Genomic DNA, 23,714 nt, shown 5'->3' with positions numbered 1-23,714 from the left:
GGTAGAATTATTAGTAAATAATGCACACTCAAGGTGATGTTACTGTTGAATTATTAGAAAAAAAAACTGAACACAATGTTGTTTTCAAATAATTCAACAGACCAGAGACAATTATTCAGCTTATAGTATACTATGGTTCCCACTGCTAAAGTCACTGTTCAGATGTTGTATTTCAGACAATTTCCTAATATTAAGTGACTTCCCGCCAATTACTTTGGAGTGATTTCAATCGTGCTTCAAGACAGATAGTTTGATTGTAAAAGTTTTTTTATTTATTTAAAACTTCCCAGGCTTTGCTGGTTGTAATTTATTTTTTCATTGCCAATTGTAAGTCAATTGTAGTAGTTTGTTTTGGTTCTATTTCAAATTTCCCCAACCTTCGCAAAGCCCTGGGAGACCAGAGTAAGTGCTCCAGCTTGGCCTCCCCTGGTCCACACAGCCTCTAAGTTGTCCTCAGGAAATCATGGTTTCAGTCATAATATGGGTTGATTTCTAAGTAATTTTATTTTAATTAAGTTATATTAGGAGCCACGTACACCAGAATGGTTTGGCTTGAGTTTCACTTGCGTTTAAAAGTCCTGTGAAGTGCTTTGAAATATGCATTTTGTATCCGATGTTTCATGTAATCTTAACTGAAACATGAAAAGTGGGCTGGACATATAGTAGCTCCTCCCCTTAAAAAACAGCCAATAGCTTTTTGTTTTATCACCACTCTGCCAGTGAAAGTGGTTGAGCTCAAGTGCATCAAATAAGAAGCGTTATAAAGGGGGCGGGGCATGTCAGAGACTACAAAGCATTTGATTGGTCAAGATTTGATGAGAACCTGAAATATAAGGTGTCTTGAATAAAACCATTGATCATGGCAGAGACAGACCACAAACTTTCAAAACAGCATATTCTGTGCTGTGAAATAGCTCCTGTTTGAAAGTAAAAATTAAAGCATTTACATGTTTATATCAGTTTTATATCTTCTAACTGTGAAATTTGTCACTGTTTTGGCGTGCACTAGCTTAAAGATATGCTAAAAACGACTGCTGTCTTCATATCAGATGCAGTACGTGCGAATACATCGCGCTATTCTTGCATAAATAGATGCGTGAACATTGAGTTTACTCGCTTCATTCATGCGTCAAATTGACTTCACAACAGATGCAGCTTCGCCTGATGGGCGTGGCTTCTGTCTGCCCGGTGACTGTAGCTTCGTTTCTAAATGGCAAACATGGATTTTATTGTGAGAATAACTGTGTTTATGTGCCTTATGAAGGCTGAAAAACAGCGTTGATTCATATGAGCTCTATTCATATGAGATAATGGAAGCTTTCCGTGGTGCTTCAGACTGAGCCCAGTTTGATGAACTGCTGACGGTGTCAGCAGGGGGATTTACCCCGGACACCAACAAAAGGTGCTACGTCATAATCACGCCTCCACAAAAGCAAGCTCCTGATTGGTTAACGGTGCGCGAATGTCCGCTGAAGTTCAGAGTTTTACACTTGAGCGGTTCACACGAAACATGCGATATGCGCATTAAGCACGTCAATCATGCAAAACACAATCGCGTCATTCCAGCCACATCATTCGGAAAAATGATGTCAGGGAATGATTTTGCACATTCACTCGGCTCATCACCAGAAAAAAAAATTGCTTGGATATGAATGTTAAAAAAAAGTCTTGAAAATGCTGCCGATAGAGGCATAAGCGATAAACATCCCAGTGTGCATGAGGCTTTATAATGATATGTGCTATTAGTTTCTATACTTCATTTTCACGTGTTCTGTAACAACATTCCAGAACATCTCTTTATTTACCATGTATTTCCTTAGACTTCATTTCAATCAGAACATCAGCAAATTCAGCACCTGAAATGGAAAAAAAACACCAGCTTGTTTATCTGACTCTGATGTGTACATGCTTGTTTTATTATCTCTGAAGTACAATTACAAACGATCATGCCTCATTCGTCATTCGCACTAGTCACTTTGTAGCTGACTGTCGCTATGGGTGGTGAAACTGTTAGTGCCCCCCCCACCCCCATCTGGCTGTCGCTCAAATAAGTTGCTCTTAAGAAAGCTTACATAGATACAGGTCGCCGGAAGTCATTCGCTCTCTTTTGAAATGAACGGTCACTTTTTACTTTGCCACTGTGAGTTACTCGTAGTGTGAATGCAGCATCAGGCTTGTTATTTTAGGCAAAAGCAGTTGTGAGTGCATTTGTAAAAAAAATAAAATAAAAAATGCTGTTTTAATAAATCTTCATAAATAATTGCTTATAAAATTTTATGAAGTAATAAAGTATTAAGCGTCTCTACCAAAGAAAAGCACATCCAAGCAAAAAGCTAGCAGGCGTCTGTAGCTCGATCTCTTTGCCTTTTTTTGGTCACCACCAGTCGATGTGATGAGGCGCCAAAAAAAAAATGGCGACGGTTGGCCACGTCTACTTGTAGTTTCATTTGCGCCCTTCAGAAACCTATGTTTAACATCAAGGATACTACATCCACATCTTTTACAGTCTATTGTTTAGATACAGCTTAAGGGTTTACCTTTGCCTGTGGTTTTCTTTTTGCCCTTTACATTGATTTCTGTGTAGGTCACTGCAGTATTAAAATCTGAACAGAAAAGCATGCAGACAGATCATAATGTGCTGAAATGAATATACTTTCAAGAGTTCACACATGGCTGATGATTTCTCCTAAGTTTGTTTGGCATGCTGTCCCAGGAGAGAGCCCTGAGCTCTAGGGATCCTCGAGCCCAGGACCCCCACCCTTGTTCGCAGAGCAAGAAGGGAGATTGAGCTCAGTAAGATCTCAAAAACTCCCCGGCTGAAGTGGCTATGGTAAACTGATTTAAGAAGTATAGATACTGATACTGGGAGCTAGACAAAGGGTCTGTTTGGTTTTGTCTGTTATGTATGATGCATATCTTTGCACGGTGGGAGGAAACCGGGGAACACGCATGCAGACACGGGGAGTACATACAAACTCCGCACAGAAACACTAACAGGCCTGGCGAGCACCAGAGCCGGAGGTGTTCTTGCTGTGGGGCAACAGGGTAACACTTTATTGTCTGCTTAAATGTCTGTTGAAGGAGCAGTATCAGCAGATATTAACTGACTATAAGAAACTCTGCAAGTACAAGTCAACTTATACACTAACCCCAACCCTAACCCCAACCTAACAGTCTACTTAAAATAAGAATTAGTTGGCATGTAGATGAAATGTAACTTAATCCAACAGACCATCAAAATAAAGCAACCCAAGCTCATTCTGGAAACGTAGCCCCGCGGACGTTTCTGGAGACCGCGATTTACGTGGCCGGAGGTACATAAAGGGCGCGTTTAGTTTTTTTCGAGCGAACGCTGCGGGGCGGTGTGGCGTCGCTCCGCCCCTCCTCTTCGCGCTCGACGGCTCGCCTCCGAGTGGAGGGCTTTCCCGATGCAATCAGTTTGTCCGCTTAGCTCACAGCGTTGCGTCGGCGGAGCGGAGGCCCCGGCGAAGGAGGAGGAGCCGGCCGCGGTGGACGACGACCAGGATCGAGTCTGGGGAACAGCAGATTCCGGAAATCAGGTAAGACGAAAAACGAAATCCGAAAAATAAGGACGAGAACGTGGCGGTATCCGAAAACGCGGTCGAAATCAAAGACAAGGGCTTTTGCTTTTTTTTTTTTTTTTTGTCTGGACGGCTTTTGCAAACCGTCGCTCGGGTTTAGGGAAGGAGGAAGAGAAAGGCGGCCGATCCGGCGGCTTTTCGTGCGAGAACGGCGCGGGCGCGAATGGCGCACGCTCCCGAGAGGCGCCCGAGACGCGAAAAAGCTCGCACAGCGGCCTCTCGCGGATCCGCGAAAACAAAAACCGCTCGAATACGTACCTCCCAGGACGTAAATCACGGTCCGCAGAAACGTCCGCGGGGCTACGCTTCCACAATGAGCCCGGGTTGAGATAAAGTGTGAGTGGCAACAGTGCTTACCACTGGGCCATCGTGCCTCCCAATTTTGAGGAAAATGGAGGAGAAGGGGGGTTTCCTCAAGAAGATAGATGTAGAATGAACTGTTGTTATTTATAGTAACTTAGGAATTATATGATTGGAGGATCATGATTAGCTAATTCCTGACCAGCTGTGGCAAATTATAATCATGCGATCCTTTCAAAATTAGTTTATAAATAAACTTCACTTATAGGAAAAAATATAAAATTCACCTTTTCTTTTGAGTTTCTTTACTTTAGTTCTAACTTCTGAGTACAAAATGTTACTTTGCTCTGGCATGGTTTCATCTGCAAAAATAATCATAACTACTCATGAATCCTAAATCATAACTTGCTCTTTTATGAAACAGAAATGTAGATTGTTACTAGTTCATGACTGACTGGTGATTCCAGGTGGGGTTTTTTCTTTACCTTCATATATGGGCATCTTTTTCTTTGAATGTGTCACATCTTCCACTGGCTCTACAAGTCAAGGCAAGGTAAATCAATTATGATCTATTATTTCTAAATAAAAGATTGAACATTTATAAAAGTTTCAGACTCAACCTTCTTCTACATTATTGAATGCGCTAACATCATCATAAATGTGGTAAGAACCTGCAAGACAGCAAATAAACATTTGGATGGTAAAAGATGATCATCTGTTTATCTTGAATAAAAAACAGACAACACTCAAATGTTTTAAATAGGTTGTGTTAAATGTGATAATGGAGCAGACAAGACTGTAGAGTTGAGTTTTGCGTCTGAAATTCTCCAGATCGGTTTGATTCCAAAGTTTGTTGAACTCCACAGTGTGGATCTACAGTAGAAACAAATGAAATTTTTAAGGTATTCAGAGCAATTACTCTTGCACATAATCTGACGGTAATTGTATGCATTACATGCTTGTTTTATTAGTCATTTCGAACATGTTCTGAATTCCTTCACACCTTTTTCCTCCTTGTGTCTCAGCAACAGAACCAGTAAGATGAGGAGCAGCAAAAAAACACTCAATGCCACAGAAACACAGATGACCAGAAGAGAAAGTGAAGTTGAAGCTGAAGAGAGAAGATGCCAGACGTGTACATTAAGTATATGCTGGATGATAATATTAGAGGTAAATAATAATAAATAATTATTCCCAGACCTCTGACTGAGATCCAGCTGTGCGGCGACTCTCCTCTCTCTGTTTTACAGTAGTAAAAACCCTCATCAGACTTTGAGAAGCTAGGGATGTTCATCTCTCCTGTCGTCTGATTCGGGATCAGTGATCCGTCTTTATATAAATCAGCTGTGAGGATGGAGGAGTTTGTAGATCGATGTAAACAGTGTAGAGTCAGAGTTTCTCCCTCAATCACAGGATCAGCAGAACTCTCCAGAATCACAGCACCATCTACACAATACAACACACATCTGTTTAGTCTCACTATATGGCTAAACTATTCATAACAACAGTCCCATGTAGTCCAGTTGTCCAAAAAGACAAGGCAATGTCAGGTGTAGATAAGAAAACTGCATTAGACACAGTTAAATGTTGACTTGAGTGTGTTGGTCTTCAGGCTTTTAATCTCTGGCATAAAATCAGGTCCACTTTGCATCTTAATCTGTTAGTTTAGATGTGGACAGACTATCTGAATTAGTGGTTAAATGACTCAAAAGGCATTAGTTATTTTAACTGGTAGGGTTTTGAGTCATTTAACAATTGAAAAAATGTATCATGAAATTGTGTATGTAATTGAGATGTGAATGTGTGTAGATGCTGTGATCTCAGTAACAGGACTCACCATGTACAGTGATGTTCAGAGGATGGCGTTTCTCTCCAGAGTCAGACTCACACCAGTAAACTCCAGTGTCAGATGTGCTGAGAGACTGGATCCCACATGTAGATCCTGTTTGTGCTGAACAATCTTGTGTGTTTGTGTGTGTGTATCTTCTCACTGTCCATCCAGCAGAGTCACAGCTCAGAGAGAGAGAGTCAGAGGAGAAGTGTTGACTTCTGCTGGGCCTGAGCACCAGACGCACTGAAGCAGAAACACCTGAGACAGAGAGCAAACGCAGACAAATATACTGCTGCTGTCACTGACATAAACCTACTGGCACATTCGAGATCAACAACAGCTCTTACAGCTGCTGAAAGCTGATTTCCCTCACCAGTGACCCACAGTGGCTGTGCGCTGCTGTTCTGTGAGGAATAGGCTGGTTCTCCTCTCTCTGCTCTGCACGTATAAAATCCTGTGTGCTGTAGAGCAGCAGGACTGAGAGTGTAAGAGCCTCCAGCTCCTCTGCTGCTGTCTGACAGATGATCAGCATCTCTGAACCAGCTGAACGTCCAGCCTGTAGAGGAGCCTGGAACCTCACAGATCAGAGTCACCGAGTGTCCTTCAGTGAGCCACGGCTGTGGAGACACTTGCACTGCTGCCTGAGCTTCATCTGAACCAAACAGGAGGAGTTAAAGAGCCATAGAGGACCAGATACAGACTCTGATAATACTGAACACACACACACACACACACTCACCTGAATACACAGTCAGAGCAACAGGATCACTGCGCTGAGAGATCTGAGTGTTCATCTGTCCTGTACAGCTGTAATTACCACGGTGAAAGACCTCAACAAGGCTGATCTTCAACTCTTGTGCTGAGCACCGGCTCACATTGTTTTTATGTTGATTATACTGGTTATAATATTTGTTATAGTGGTCTGTTTGCTCTATTTCCCATCTGTATGTCCACTCAGTGTTTCCTCCCCACTTTATATCACATCTGAGAGTGACTGTTTCTCCTCTGAACACACGTTCATCAGGCTGGATTATCGCCACAGCTTTAGGACTCTCTGTACAAACAAAGTTATTGAATTTGGTTTTCATTTAGAGTTTTAAAGGGTTGTGTTAACACTGTGTTTTCTCTCACCTGTAACACTGAGTGTCAGTTCATCACTGTATTGTGTGTAATAGACTGGTTCTCCTCTTCCAGCTCTACACCAGTACTGGCCTCCATCAGACAATGAATCAATCTTCATGCTGTAGGAGTTTGTTCTTGTCGTCTTTATCTCAGACTCTTGTGTGTTTTTGTACCAGTAAAAGTCCCATCCGGTGGACAGATCAGTGTTACAGGTCAAAGTCACTGTGTTTCCAGTCAGTGCAGGTCCTGCAGGATCTGATCTGAGTTCAGGCTTTGGCTTTAAATCTGCAGGAGACCAAGAACAGATTCAGATCCTCAAAAAGCAGAATACATCTGAGAAATACCTAAGGCATTATATATGCAAATTGTTCTGCCTGATGTAGGACTGATTTATTTAGATGATAATATTGTTAGTTATAATTAATATAAGTGTTCATTTGATGTTTTAAATATGTTTCAACAATTACGGAGATGTGAGGACTTACGGGATTATTGTGGCGGTTCATTGCTTGTGTTATTAAACAAATGGAGAACATGCAAACTCCACAAAGAAATACCAACTGACCCAGGCTGACAGCGCAAACCACTGCACCAGTAACAAATTAAACAATCAGAAAGAAAATAATAAATCAACTCACCCTTAACAGTGAGATAAACAGATGTTGGTTGTGTTGAGACTGATCTTCCATCTATGAATCCTTTACACCAGTACTGACCCTGATCAGACTCAGCAGCTCCTCTGATAGTGAGAGTGTCTCTGTTTACAGTGTAATGACCATCAGACTGTAACTTTACACGGTTTCTGTCTGCATACCACTCATATGTCCAGTCACTGTGATCAGACTCAATCACACACTTCAGATTGAATGTTTCTCCAGTGAATACAGCACTGTCTGGTGTCACAGTCACGGTAGATCTGGGTGAAGCTGAGAAGAATAGAAAAGCATACAGTGACATATATATAAGTTTTATGTGGTCATTTGTTCTCATCTGCATGTTTTTTGAGGACGCTACTGCTTTATTTCTACATTGTGGAGTTGATTTTAATCATGCAGACTTTTATGTGAGTATATCATCACCGTACTAAACCGTACACGTATTTCACCGTGTAACATGCAGCTGTTGCTCTTATTTTACTGCAAGTGAATGTAACTTTATTCAGCTCTCTTAAACAATTAAGAAAATACTAATAACTACACAATATGGTTTGGTTTACTGTCATAACCCTTGTCCCCTGAATGAGGGAATGGAGACATTATGTTAAAACAACATTATAAGTTATTGCCAGATGATCAATCATTCCGGAGTGTTAAGCTGCGGTCACACTGCACTATTCTCCCTATAGACTTCCATTCATACACATGCGAATGCTACAGCCCGGAAACGCAAGTTCATGCGACACTTTTCGCAGTTCTCTGCGTTGGAAAGTTCAAGCTTAGTGAACTCTGACCTGTGACCTGGAGTTGATTTGATCCACTATAGTTGATTTGATCTCCCTCACGGTCCTAATATATATATATATATATATATATATATATATATATATATATATATATATATATATATATATATATATATATATATATATATATATATATATATATATATATGCATTATGTGATTGCGTGAGACTGATCGAAGATCAAAACATGACATCTCTGGACAGGAATTTAAAAACATGGAGCAATCACTCGCCTTTTTGATCTCTAATCATTTTGTTTAATCCCGCCCCTTTTCACAGAGTCGTACGACAGAATTTCGCAATTTCAAACTCTGGTGCAGGGGTGTCCAAACTCAGTCCTGAGGGGTCGGTGTCCTGCAGATTTTAGCTCCAACTTGCCTCAACACACCTGCAAGAATATTTCTAGAAAGCCTAAGAGCTTGACTAGCTAGCCCAGGTGTGTCTGATTGGGGTTGGAACTAAACTTTGCAGGACACTGGCCCTCCAGGACCGAGTTTGGATTAAAAATAGGGTGAGTGTAGTGGATGAACGTGAGGACTGCCACCTTGGGCAGCAGTCCTCACATTCATCCACTACACCCACCCTCTCCCTCACGGTCCTAACATGTATAACATGCATATATATATATATATGTATGTATTTGGAACTAGATTGTATAAATTTATATTTCATAAATTTATAAAAGTTGAACATTTTTTTAAATCCACACTGATTTTTTACTCACTTTTAAGCTTCACTTCTAATTTAACATAGCATAATGAACTGAATCATGTTTGACCATTAGCATTTCATAAAATCTGCAATGTTCTTTAAATTGTATTCAGGCATGAATTATAACACAGTACTTGCTGAAGTACTCACCTTTTACAATGAGATAAACAGCAGTGCTTGATTGTGTGGAGACTGATCTTCCATATATCTCTCCCCAACACCAGTACTGACCCTGATCAGACTCAGCAGCTCTAATAGTGAGAATGTCTCTGTTTACACTGTGACGATGAGACAAATGCAACACACCGTCGTCTTTATCCCAGAAATATCTCCAGATACTGTAATAAGTTGTTATCACACAGGTCAGATTGACTGTCTCTCCCGTGAATACAGGATTGGCTGGTGTTACAGTCAGTGTAGATCTGGGTAAAGCTGAGAAGACAAAACACAAGTGACTCAAACAGCTCTTTTAGAGAAAAAAAAATTTCTTAATGTTTCACAAAACTATATAAATGTTCATCCAGATGTAACATCACCCTAAACCTGAGGCGTTGTGAATAGCATTTGATATTTAAGGTGAAGATGAGTATCAGTGAATGATTATTTTATACAGGTTTATGTATAGACTGAGTTAAGCATGCTTACTGAGAAGTTAACTTTACAGACTTTGAGGATATTTTTTGTCTTTTTCTGGAATCTTGCTGTCTAAAGAGGATGAGGTGCTCTCAGATCTTTCATCTAAATTAACTTTTTTTTTATGAAGATGAATGAATGTTCATGTTATACAAACATCCCTAATGACATGTGGATGAGTATTTAATTACTTCAAGATCTCACACTCAGCTGATAATCAATAAAGCGTATTTGGCATGCTGTCCCGGGAGAGAGCCCTGAGCTCGTAATATCCTCGAGCCCGGGGCTCCCTCCCGTTAGAAGGGCGAGAGGGGAATTCGAGGTCTGGTAGGTCTCGAGAATTCCCCTGCTTTTCACCGTGAGAAGTGTACACTCAGGTTTTATTGGGTGATAATTTGTTTTAGTCGATTGGCTATGGTTTATGTTTTTGGACGGTGGGGGGAAACCGGGGAACCCGAGGAAAACCCACGCGAACTCGGGGAGAACATGTAAACTCCACACAGAAACACTAACCGGCCCGATGGGTTGCTGTTGCTGTGAGGCAACAGTGCCAGCCACTGGGCCACCGTGTCGCCCGATCAGAAAAAGTGGGAGGATGTAGGGGTGGAAAGGGGGGGAGCTTCAAGATGAAGATAACTGGAGTGAAAAACTCAGGTTATTTATAATGCTTCCGTAATCATCTAATAGGGCTGATTGAGAGCTAACAAGGAGCCAGCCGTGTTGATTATAAGCACGTGATCCTCTCGAAATTAGTTTATAAATAAACCACACATAATGTTCATTTTGGGGTGAACTAAAACTTTAAGCCTGGCATCTCGCATGTTCCCAGGTATGTTTTTTTTTTTTTTTTTACTTTAAATTTTTTTTTTCCGCAATTCAAATGAGTAGAGGTGTGCACCAGGTCACATAGGTCACACCATAGGTCACACCTTACACTAACATTTTTACATTTCAACTTAAAATATTATGTTAACTTCACTTAAATAGTGAAGTTTTCTCAACTCAGGTTAAAGTTGACTTGACAGTACATGTGTAATGGACATATTCTAAGTTTAGTTAACTTAAATAGACAAGTTGTTGTAGTTAAAAATGATGTTGATATGATTTTATAATTCAAGTGTAATGGACATGGTTTAAGTTTAATGAACTTAAATATTGAAGTTTTCTTTCAATGACAAACACTATGGCCAATTTTGTTTATTCAAGACACAAATACATTTGGAGGAAACTACGTAAACAAGCAAACTCCACACAGAATCGCCTCCTGGACCTGCCTGGGGCAACAGTAACCACTGAGCAGTTACTTACCTTAAATTAATCAGGAAGACTAATGGTTCTACTAATGGACTATGGTTCATTTAATCAAAAAATCACACACCGTAACGTTACAATGAGAAAATGGCAGTCAATCTTGCCAGATGCACTTTGAGGTTTCCAGCTTAAACTGTCCAAAACCCTCCTAAATGCACAAATAAATGCCTAAAAACATAAATCGAGTTGGTACACACTTGTTTTTTTTGTTAATTATTTACCATAAATTGCAAAAACATCCACAATGATCCCAAACCCACCCTAATTTTGACAAGCCCCTTAAGCCATTTTTTTTTTACCAGCACAATCTAATTCTAAACCTGCAGTAAAGAATATATACACACAAAGATATATATATATATATATATATATATATATATATATATATATATATATATATATATATATATAAACAGTGTAATAGCAGATAACAATACTGATGTTCAGATGTATAGCTCTGCTCACTGGATCAAAGCTGGTTAAACTCTTTTGTCTGGGTGAGTGGCTCTTCATTGGATCGGACTTCAGCAGTGACATTTGCATTACACCAATCTGAACTAAACTAAACTTTAACAGTGACATTGATGCTAAGCTGAACACAATAAGTTGTAAATTAACTAGAACTACATCAGAATTCTATCATTTTCAAAACAAATGCCAGTGAGATTTTAAACTACACCCACCGATACACTTTGAGGACATGCATCAATCGTATGGTGTAGTATGGGGTAGTTTTACAACATTTCTCCAATGTCCTTTCAAAATTTGCCACTACATTAAGCTGCTTGTACTGTTAGGCTACAGATACATATTTTCAGCTATTTAATAAACTGTTCAGATTCACTTCTTTATACTGTCTTGTAAAATGTTATCTGTCTTACTACATAATTATAATGCTTATTGATATTGAATGTTGCCACATGTGGCAAGAAGATCAGATAATATAAGGTGAGAGGCCTTGGCCTTGAAGAACACTAAAGACAGAGCCCAGAAACTCATTGGGCCCTATCATACAACAGGCACAGTGTGGCGCAAGACGCAGTGCAATAGTCTTTTGCTAGTTTCAGCTTGGCGCAAGAGTCGTTTTGAGGCGTTGCGCTACGCTGTTAAAATAGCAAATGAATTAGCGCTCATATGCACGCCCATAGGCGTTCTGCTCTAAAAAGAAAGGCGTACTGAGGCGGACCGCTGGCGCGTTGCTATTTTGAGAAACTATAATAGATTCTTCATTAGACCAAAACTAACCCGGTCTAAACTCCGGTGCAGAGTTGCGCCTCGCTTACGCACTGCTTAATACGCACAAGAGAGCAATAGGCAAATATCTTTACATATGAAAAAATTTAAATACTAAGGATATATATAGGATATAATAAGAATAGATATAGGATATAAATATAAAGGATTAAAATATTACAAAACATATTATTTTCTAGCCTACATAAATATGAAAAACCACTGCTTTAATGTCTTCTTCATCTCGGGAGGCATTTTCAGTTCATTCATAACAATTTGCTTTTATATAATGTTATTATTATTAGCAGTATTATTTATTATATCCATATTTATATGTTTATTATTGTTTATTATTTATATCTGTTATCAGGTTTTTGAGCACACTTCGTTATTATTTGCTGGAAATTAGAACTGGATTTAGAAATAGTTTTGAAACGAATATTTGCGCTTAACAAACAAAAGTATTTATTTATAGACTAATTGATGTCTGTGCGTAAAGGTTTCTCTATCCAAAGGCGAAAGTAAAAGTAGATCCATTATCTCTCATTCTCAGGCAGTAGATGCTCTGTTTAAAAGTTTTCTGTTAAAAAACTTTTAACTGTTTGCTTGTGAAATGCTCATTTTTTCCACTTAGACTTACTTTACGTCCTGTAAATGGCAAATGTGCTCTTGGCGCGACGCAGCTGGCTCTTAAAGGGAATGGGAGAGGAGACTCTAATTGGTTTATTCTCAAAACACACCTATAACTCATTAGGAAAATAACTTTAACCCTTTTAGACCATGCACCATGGCGCAAAGTGGATTTTCCCGTCCATAAATTAGCAAAAACGCGTCCTGACACGCCCTGAAAGCGTTTTGCGCTCTGCGTTGTGCGCTCTGCGCATGGACCGTCAAAATAGAGCCCATGATGCTTCAGTTTTCCTAAAAGAACCCATGTGGCGAAGTTATAAAATAGTAGTTGTTATTTTGAGCAGACAATAGCAAGATACTTGATGAGGTACTTACCCTTTACTGAGAGAGAAACAGCAGAGTTTGATTGTGTTGAGACTGATCTGATGAGTCCTTTACACCAGTACTGACCCTGATCAGACTCAGCAGCTCTACTGATAGTGAGAGTGTCCCTGTATACATTGTGATTATGAGTCAACTGTACCACACTGTCTGTGCTGTCCTTATACCACTCATATCTCCAGCTACTGTAATAAGGTGTTATCTCACACTTCAGATTGACTGTCTCTCCAGTGAACACATCATTGTCGGGTGTCACAGTCACTGTAGATTTGGGTAAAGCTGAGGAAAACAACAAAAACAAAGTGATTCAAACTCATAAGCCAGTGAGATAGGCTCCATATCCAGTGAGATAGGCTCAAGAGTGTTCTTGACCACAGACTGGGGCGACGGTTCGCCTTCCAGCAGGACAATCACCCAAAGCACATCGCCAAAATATCATTGGAGTGGCCCAGCCAGAGCCCAGACCTAAATCCTATTGAACATCTCTGCAGAGATCTGAAAATGGATGTACACCGTCGCTTCTCATTCAACCTGATAGAGCTTGAGAGGTCCTGCAAAGAGGAATGGGCAAACATTCCCAAAGACAGGTGTGCCAGGCTTGTGGCATCATATTCAAAAAGACATGCGGCTGAAATTGTTGCCAGAGGTGCATCAACAAAGTATTGAGCAAAGGCTGTGAATACTGATGTACATGTGATTTTTCAGCTTTTTTATTTTTATTAAATTTACAACAATTTCAAAAACTGTCATTATGGGGGATTGTGTGTAGAATGTTGAGAAAATAAGTTAGCTTAATCCATTTTGGAATAAGGCTGTAACATAAAAAATGTTAAATGAATGCATAAAAAGCACTATGAATACTTTCCTCAAGCACTGTACAAACCAGTCTTAAGTGTGTACAAGAGTTTAGGAGGACGATGATATTTAACTCACCCTTCAATGAGAGAGAAACTGCAGAGCTTAATTGTGTTGAGACTGATCTTCCATCTATGAGTCCTTTGCACAAGTAATGACCCTGATCAGACCCAGCAGCTTCACTAATAGTAAGAGTGTCTCTGTCCACAGTGTGGAGATGAGACAGCCGTAACACATTTTTTATGCTGCCCTTATACCACACGTACCTCCAGTTAAAATTTTTAGGTGTTATTACACACTTCAGATTGACTGTCTCCCCAGTGAATACAGGACTGTCTGGTGTCACAGTAACTGTAGGTGTGGGAACATCTAAGAAGAATGACAAACACACAAAGTGACTCCAATAGCTGTTTCAGTGAAGATAAATATTATACATTTTTCACAACAGTGTGCAATTTGTGCAATATATATATATAAGTGTTTTCTGGTCTTCAAACACCTCTGAATCTCCACAGAAGCAAAATGAAGGAGAGCTGAAGATATGAGGAGCAGCTGAATCTGAATGAGCTTCAACAGACTGAAGACTTCAGCAACTCATTTAACAGCAGCATCTGTAAGTCACACCATTCTCTCTCACTTCACTATACTATTCATAAGTTCACACTTACAGATGTTTTAAGAATAAAGCTTATTTGTTGTTTTGTCCAGGGAGAGGGCTCTAAACTCAGGGAAGACACCCCAACTCCTGTTATTCCCCTAATTGAGAAAGAAAGAGAAGTTGGGGTTCAAGCGAAGTGTTTAGCTCGGCCCCAGAACACTCCCCCCAGGTAGGTAATGTTTAAGATGTGAGGTGTCGGGGTGGTAGGATGAAGTCATGAGATAATTCAGGTAGGACAACTTTTGGTATTTATAGGGGTTTGGTCTAAAGCTGATTGGATAATAGAATTATTGTCAATGATGCATTTGAATTGCTAAAACATCTGTGCGTGCTCCTCCTGAAATTTGTTTATACAACCAATCATTTTTTGACTTATCAATCATCTGTAAAACTAACCAACAGACTGTTCATAATATCATCTGGTAACAACAGAGGTTGTTAATGTGATGGTGTTGGTTTAAATCATGTATTGTGTAAATTGTTGACCATCATTATTGTTCTTAAACAAAGCACTTCACCATCAGTTTCCAGAAGGGGATTCATCTCTCTGACAGAAATAAGTAGCAGCTGAATATTAGGCCATTTTTCTCAACACTTGACCTTTAACACTGACACTCTCATTTCTGTTTCATGCATTTCCTGTTACACTTTACCATATAAAACTGGTTATACCAACACAATCTCACGGCAATTCGTAACTTTTTCATTTAGTGGCTAATTCGTATGAATTCGTACAATCTAATTCGTACAATTTAGTACGATTTGCTCATCCCCCAATGACGGTTGTGGTCAGGGGTGGGGTTAGGTGCCATGCCTCCTTTTTAAAATCGTACCATTTCGTACGATTGAACTCTACCACTAAACTGGCAAAACGTAAAATACTTACGTTTTCTCGTGAGATCAGGCTGGTTATACTGTTTGTATTTCGTTGTTGTAATTCTATTATCATTACGGATTAAACTCGTCTTTAAATGTAAAACACCATAAACATTTATTAAATTCATTCACGCTCAATGTTAAAGCCAAAAAAGTGATCAAATGCATTTTTATGTCTTTGCACTCAGTTTCATTATAGACAACATTTAAAATATTAACATCAAGAGCAATATAAACATGAAATATGATTATTTAAATATGTTTATGGTAGAGTTGCAAATATCCAAAATACAATGTAACGTTTAATGTAAAGCAGATTTGTATATTTCAATAATGTTGAGCGCATTATATCACAGTATTTGCAGATGTACTCACCATTCACTGAGAGAGAAAATTCAGAGCCTAATTGTGTTGAGACTGATCTTATGTGTCCTTTACATGTGTACCAACCACCATCAGACCATGTAGTTCCAGTGATAGTGAGAGTGTCTCTGTTTACTGTGTGATGGTCAGACAACTGTAACACACTGTAATAGTTCATCTGGTTCCATTGATACCACTCATAGGTCCAGTCACTGTGATTAGACTCAATCTCACACTTCAGATTGACTGTCTCTCCAGTGAATACAGCACTGTCTGGTGTCACAGTCACTGTTGGTGTGGGTAAAGCTGAGAAGACAAAAGCTTTAAATGAACAAAAATACTGATATTTCATATGTCATAAAGTTTTTCGTCTATTTGTCTTGTGTGTTGTCAAAAGTTTACTGATCTGTTGTTTTTGAAGAGGATCTGACTCAGTCAAGTTCACAGACAAACACCAGTTAAATTCAGTTTATCCAGTAATGTTTTGTACTGATAACGGCACCTTTTAGGCTTCTCTGTGTATATTATTACACTGCTCATCATTTCATATTAATGTTTAGACATTCAGTTATAAAATGCAGAGGTCATCTTTTTAATTAAAATTAAAATGATTTATTGCCACAACTCAGCACCATCACAGCATATACTGTGTTCAAAAATCACTAGTATTTGTCCTATAATTGTCCTGTTTTGACACCACTAATAGCTGGTTTGCTAGTAAGCTAATAAGAGAGCCGTTGAACAATAATAAGAGACTCTGATCTTCCTTAGAGTTTTGAGGTATGTTGATGATACGTAAAGATAATAAATGCTTGTAGTGCGATATAATTGACTGTGATGCTATTATATGCAATTTTATTATGATTATGACTCCATGCTTGTATTATGAAATATGCTAATTGTATTTGTTAATCAAGTTTTTACAGTGCTGTGAGTGTTGTTCCAAATCCGCTGGATTTGTCTTTTGACAATCTTTTTGATTTTAAAATGAAAATATGGTACAGATTTGTGTATTTTTGCTTTAAAAGAGATTTTAGATTGTATATAACAGTATAACAGACATTCTACTATGTGTTTTACTGATGCTTTAATAGCATTTAATCATGTAAATTATGCAACATCAGTTTGTAAATGAGGTAAAAGAGGAGTTCCAACATTTTAATAAGAATTTTGGCTCTTCACATGTTCAGTCGTCAAAATGTGAGGCTTATCATTAATAACATCTGTGTGGAGTTTGCATGTTCTCCCCATGTTTGTGTGGGTTTCCTCCGGTGCTCCAGTTTTCTCCACATTTCCAATGACTTGTGGTCCATGTTAATTGAATAAACTAAATTGGCCATAGTGAATGAGTGTATGAATGAGAGACTGTGTGTGTGTTTCCCAGTGTTGGATTGCAGCTGTAACGGCATCGGATGCATAAAACATATTAGTGATTGATAAAAAATAAAATTGGTGATTCATTCTACTTTGGCGACCCATGGTAAATCAGGAACTAAGCCAAAGGGTAGTGACTGCGACGAATATTTTTGATTTTATTGCATCATAAAAAATCAAATTCTAAAAAAAATCTAAATCATTCTAATGTTTCAAAATTGGAATTGTACTGTATGCGTCAGTTTTTGTATATGTGAAGTACTACATCAGTCTAAACTAAATGTCTAAAAGGGAATAGTAAAAATAATAAAATAAAATAAAACAAAAACAATCTGCTTTTTGGTGTTCAGTTTGCTAAGTAAGGTAATAATTAAAGGGCACCTATGGTAAAAAATCTACTTTTCAAGTTGTTTGGACAGACAAATGTGTAGGTATAGTGTATAGACCAGGGGTGTCCAAACTCGATCCTGGAGAGCCGGTGTCCTGCATATTTTAGTTCCAACTCCAATTAAACACACCTTAACCAGCTAATCAAGCTCTATCTAGGTGTACTAGAAGCTTCCAGGGAAGTGTGTTGAAGGAAGTTGGAGCTAAACTATGCAGAACACCGGCCCTCCAGGACTGAGTTTGGACACCCCTGGTATAGACCGTCAGGTTGGGGTGATATAAACACACCCAGTCCTTTTTTTTTTCAATTTAATAGCATGCAAAAGGTGGACAAAATGGAGCGGTTTAAAGACCGACCACAACTTGGCGTAGGAGTGTAGTCCCCACCCTCCCCCAATATTGATCGACAGGCATGCATTACCATACCCTCAGTTTGTTCTTTCACATCCGCCATTTTCAGCATGTAAGTCAAAGCGGTGTCACCAAAGGAACACCCTTGCTCTATTTTTAGATGTAAGGCTCATTGGGCTCAACACAAGAGCGTTTATCGTCTTCCTGCGAATGAGCAACAAAGATTTTACATTTAGCTGTCATTTACGCTAATCATGCAGTGAATGCAACGTATCGAGATTCTGGCCATTAAAAACAGCAGATCCACTGAGTCTTTCAGCACTCTCTCCAAAACCACTCGATTGATCTCGGCTGGTGGATCAACATTCACCCCGTGATCGCTCTCATCAGCATCATTGTTTGTAAACTAGATGCTTTTTATTTTTGAACAAAACTAGTCTCTCATTGTTAATGCTTTGAAGGAAAATGATATTTAGCTCACCTTTTACTGAGAGAAAAGCAGCAGAGCTTGATGGTGTTGAGACTGATCTTCCAGCTATGAGTCCTCTACACCAGTACTGACCCTCATCAGACCAATCAGCTTCATTCATAGTGATAGTGCCTGTGTTTACAGTCCGACCATCAGACGACTGTAACACACTGTTTCTGCTGTTTGTATACCACTCATATGTCCAGTCTCTGTGATCAGACTCAATCTCACACTTCAGATGGACTGTCTCTCCTGTAAATACAGCATTGTCTGGTGTCACCGTCACTGTAGGTGTGGGTACATCTGAGAAGAGACAGAAACAAGTGAGAACAAGCTCATTCATTGCAATAAATGATAAATCTTGTTAATGTTTTTGTTAATATTAATGCATTTGTTGCTAAAACTGGCCTGCCCCTTACAGCCCCCATCCTTTATTTACTAATCATCCACCACCACTGTCCCCACCCCAGCTCTTTACTTGAATATTGTGACACCAAACCCCCCACTGCCCCCCTTCACTTAACAATCATCAACATTAATGCCAATGTTATAAAAAAGTCCAACAACTGAACAACCAGTTGGATTTAGATCAAAGACACTGTTCCTCCCAAACATGCCTCTCTACGTATCACCAGGTATCAAGGTCATTACCTATGTGGGCGTTGAAATCGCTCAGAAGAACAATGAAGTCCCCGGTCAGAGGACCTTTTAGCAGCCTTCTCAAAGCCTCCAAGAAGGCCGGGTACTCTGCAATGGTGTTTGAGCTTTAGGGACAAACTACAATGAAAGACCTATCCCCTACCCGAAGGTACAGGGAGGTGACCCTCTCGTTCACAGGTGAAAACTCCCAACACAATGCAGCTGAGTTGGTGAGCTATAAACAAGCCCACACAAGCCTGCCGACTCTAGACTCCAGAGTAGAAGATCATCCAGCACTTCTCAACAAATTCCAGAGCCCAAGCTGTGCATGAAGGTGAGCCCGACTAAGAAAAAAATCAGTACCATCTTTCTGCACAAACACAGACTCATTCCCTTTCAGTGAGGTGACCCAAGATTCATGTCCCAAGAACCAGTTTCTGTGCCTGATGATCAGGTTGTCATGGTCCTGACCTTCAACTTTCACTCATTTCATCCTAATTATAACCAAATGATTTAATTTTTAAAGCTGTAAAAATATTCCCTTTTCCAATAGACATGTGATGCAACAGGAGTGCTTACATTTGCATGAACACCACCCCCTGAGCAGAGGTTTTGCCTCTTTGAATGAATATCTGTGCCAGCAAAACCCCCTCATGCACAGTGCATCTGAGTGAGGGTGTGCATTAGGGCCAGGACACACCAAGCAGATGCTTAACAACTAGCACCAATGAAACCTAACTGTGGTTGACCAAAATGCTGTGTGTGAACACATCAAATGGACAAAACATGTCAAAAACGACAGCCACATTCTGGTCATGTCTAAGAGGTTGTGTCCTTCCATTCAGCGAGAGGCAGTACTCTGAAAACGGCTTCGGCTATGAGGGGAACTCAGAAGACAACTCCGGCCATGAGGAGAACTCAGAAGACGGCTCCGGCTGTTGGCGAAACTCTGGAGACAGTTCCTGCCAGTCAAGGTAACTCTGGAGACGGATCCAGCCTTAAGGGAAAACTCTGGAGACGGCTCCGGCTGTTCGAGGAAACTCTGGAGATGGCTCTGGCCATTTGAGAAAACTATGAAGTAACTTTGGAGTCCACTCTGGCCATTCGAGGAAAATCTGTTGAAACTTTGTAGACGGTTCTGGCCGTTCAGGGAAACTTTGGCGATGGCTTCGATTGTGAGGGAAACTCTGGAGATGGCTCCTGCCATTTAGGGAAACTCTGGAGACGGCTATGGCTGTTCGGGGAACTATCGTTCCATCCACCAAAGATGAATTCACAAATAACTTACCTACTTTCTCTATTTCGAAATGCACCCGCAAATAACCTTAATGTAGTAACCAGCAGTTTGGATGCCATCTTCACTAGCACACTAAACACTGTGGCACCCATCTAATTAAAAAAGGCTAGAGAGAATAAAACTACACCATAATATAACAGCCATACTCTCGTACTCAAAACAGCAACCCGTGCCCTGGAACGTAAATGAAAAACTAATTTAGAAGTCATTAGAAATGCATACAGTATGTCCAGCGATAGGAGGGCTCTAAAATCTGCCAGTAGTGATGTGCGGATCGATACTAAAATTTCGATATCTCCGATACCAGCTTTTTATGTTCTAGAATCGATTATTTTATCGAAATATCGATATTTCCATAATTTGGAGCAAATATGTATTTTATTGGAAGTAGAAACAGCGGAAAGTAACCACAATTACCCTAGTTTCTCTGAATAATGCCAACTTAGTCGGACTACTTGTTCTTCCGCCTGCAAAGTCATGTGTATAATATGGCACTGCACAACTGCAGACTCAGAGCACGCTAGCTTGCTAGCCACTCAGTCCGCTGGGCTGGCAAATGCGAAGTTATGTGTTGAGCTTCTTCACTCCCATAAACTCAAACGTTGCAGTTTGTGACACGTGTAACAAAAGCAGTGAGGTACTGTGGTAATGCCACAAAACTAATCAAACATCTGCATAGAAATCACAAGACAGATTATGACAACGTCATGACTAGGCGGTCAGATGAGGAGGATAGGAGAGGTACAGGTGCTGCTTGGGCGAGACAGACATCGCTTTCAGAGTCCTTAGTTGCAGCAGGCAGGCACCAGCCAAGTACAGAGGGAGAAAATGTGGCGATGTGGCTGTATTAGGTGTCTTGGTTTTTTTTTGTGACTGATAAAACAATGAAAAAAGGTTCAAAACACTTTCATGAGAACCGGATAAACATGTCACTAAATGTAGAAGTGTAAATGTTTTTTTTAAGATGTTCAGGCAGGCGTTTTAAGATATACATGCTCAGAAGCTGTCAATAAATATGTAAGTTCGCTTTTTTGTATAATAATTCTTCATCAATAAACAAGAATAACCCATAATATGGTTCATATTCAGTATAAAGTGACACTTTTAAGTACACAACTTGTTAATTTAATTACCCAAACGGTCATTTTTGGGCAGTATCGGAATCGGATCGGTATCGCCGATACTTGCCTTCATTTTACTTGGTATCAGATCGGATAGGAAATCAGTGGTATCGCACATCACTATCTGCCAGGACTGAGCACCACCGCAAACTGAAAGAGAATATTAATAACAATCCTGGAGATGGCACTGGCCGTTCTGGAAACTCTAGAGATGGCACTGGCCGTTCGGGTTACTCTAGAGATGGCACTAGCCATTCGGGGTACTCTGGAGACAACACTGGCCATTTGGGAAACTCTGCAGATGGCACAGGCCGTTCAGGAAAATTCTGTAGATGGCACTGACCATGCAGAGAACTCTCACAAATATATTATTGCAAATGCATGAGTGTTTAAGTGTTTATCTTTGATCTTTTAAAAGGAAACTGTGACTAAGATATTTTATAACTACATCGTGTGTTTGTTTACTTACTGCAAAAAAAAAAATGTAAATAAAAATAAACAGAAAGCAAATTATGAACATAAACTCCGGCAAAGAGAATGAGAATTCTGATGTGATCCATGTTGTAGCTTTAAAACATTGCACTGCACAGTACCTGCAATTCTGAAATTTTGATTTCGTTGAGAATGAGTGAAGGACATCAGACCTATAACAGAAGAACAGAGATGAAGCATTTTCATTAACTCAACCCTCTGCAAATGACCATTTCTCAACTGAAGGTGCTTAAATGTCATTTGTGTGTTTTGACTAATTTTTCTCTTTGTCAAAATTCAAGAGTTCATACTTAGCTGATGATTTATAAAAGCTTGTTTGGCATACTTTCCCGGGAGAGAGCCCCGAGCTCAAGGGCTCCTCGAGCCCAGGGCTTCCTCCCGTTGGCAGAGCGAGAGGGGAGCCTGAGCTGCAGTAGCTAAGGGAACACAAGGGGTTAGACAAAGCTTGATTGTTAAGTATGTTGAATGTCTTTGGATGGTGGGAGGAAACCGGAGAACCCGGGGAAAACCCACGCGGACACAGGGAGAACATACAAACTCCCCACAGAAACACCCACCGGTCCTGTGGAACCAAAGCTGGCAGTGTTCTTGCTGTGGGGCTAGGGGAGGAGGGGGATTTCGTCCAAACAAAGGATAAAATGAGCTGGAAACTGTGGTTATTTATAGTAGCTTAGGGCTCATATGATTGGAAGATAGTGATTAGCAAATGCAAGACCGGCCGTGATAAATCATAAGCACGTGATCCTCTCGAAATTAGTTTATGAATAAACTTAATTTAGATTATTGCAAATTTGTGTCACACATTGTCTTCTCACTGGGTCATTCAAATGCAATTAAATGGATAACACATCTCTCTCTATTTTTGTTTAATGGAAAGGAACTTGTTTTATTAAAAGTCAAAAATCTCACTGATTTAAGGTGGTCTTAACTTGCATCAAAAAATAAACACAATGCACTTAATGTATTGTATGACACTTGTGCTGCTCTTGAGGTGGGATACAGGTTGGGTTTGGGGCAGGTTTGGTGGTATGGGTATGTTTGAGGGTGAGTTAATGTGTAAGGGATAGTCAACAGTGTACAAATGCACTTACAGAAATCAATTACAGATGTAATTACATGCAGGTATTTAATGAAACACAAATACAATGTAAAATCATTTACACAACGAGTGTAATACAATAATGGAAAAAACAGAAGACCAAGTGGTTTAATGGAATCCATGTCATTCTTACCACAGTATTGGCACTATAATAATCAATACACCACAGATAAAAAAAACTGCTAATGATGTTGTTGCCTGTTGCTGGTGTTTTGTATTAGTGCATTTATTGTCTAGGAAAAATGTTATTATTAACTTCCCAGTTAATGCGCTCAGCACATGATGATAGAAGAAAACAGACAACGTGTCCAGCTAACAAATACCATGTGTCCCAGTCTCATTTACATGTATCAGATAAACAATAAAAAGTCATCCACTTCTGCAACTGATCAACATGTAACACATAATCAAACTAAATCTGAACAATAAACACAATAAGCAGCAAGACTGAATTCAAACACCACACTACACACAATCCTGCTTTTGTCTTCGGCTGAATACAATTGAATTAAAAACA

The 23,714-nt window shown here is 39.7% G+C and overlaps 1 protein-coding gene across 7 annotated transcripts in view; it reads right to left on the bottom strand.

Annotated features, from left to right (window-relative positions):
• Positions 1–23,714, bottom strand: part of si:dkey-23a13.11 — a 33,420-nt gene that overhangs the window by 2,716 nt on the left and 6,990 nt on the right. For 2 of the 7 annotated variants that reach the window (XM_073907943.1, XM_073907944.1), the window contains 13 exons: positions 22,200–22,250; positions 18,562–18,852; positions 15,981–16,274; positions 14,150–14,440; positions 13,211–13,495; positions 9,179–9,460; positions 7,494–7,781; positions 6,865–7,140; positions 6,473–6,787; positions 6,107–6,385; positions 5,740–5,991; positions 5,103–5,348; positions 4,906–5,013 (listed from right to left, as the gene is read on the bottom strand). In XM_073907943.1, coding sequence (XP_073764044.1) covers positions 4,906–5,013; positions 5,103–5,348; positions 5,740–5,991; positions 6,107–6,385; positions 6,473–6,787; positions 6,865–7,140; positions 7,494–7,781; positions 9,179–9,460; positions 13,211–13,495; positions 14,150–14,440; positions 15,981–16,274; positions 18,562–18,852; positions 22,200–22,250 — 3,258 coding nt within the window. Of the gene's footprint in view, positions 1–1,805; positions 1,857–2,537; positions 2,604–4,387; positions 4,439–4,522; positions 4,574–4,694; positions 4,776–4,905; positions 5,014–5,102; positions 5,349–5,739; positions 5,992–6,106; positions 6,386–6,472; positions 6,788–6,864; positions 7,141–7,493; positions 7,782–9,178; positions 9,461–13,210; positions 13,496–14,149; positions 14,441–15,980; positions 16,290–18,561; positions 18,853–22,199; positions 22,380–23,714 lie in introns of those variants that run through there. The other 5 variants (XM_068222519.2, XM_073907942.1, XM_073907945.1 and 2 more) reach the window with 5 other exon arrangements.

The sequence above is a fragment of the Danio rerio genome, chromosome 7, assembly GCF_049306965.1.
Source record: "Danio rerio strain Tuebingen ecotype United States chromosome 7, GRCz12tu, whole genome shotgun sequence".
Taxonomy (NCBI): Eukaryota; Metazoa; Chordata; class Actinopteri; order Cypriniformes; family Danionidae; genus Danio; species Danio rerio.
This window is presented reverse-complemented; position numbering and strand designations above follow the sequence as displayed.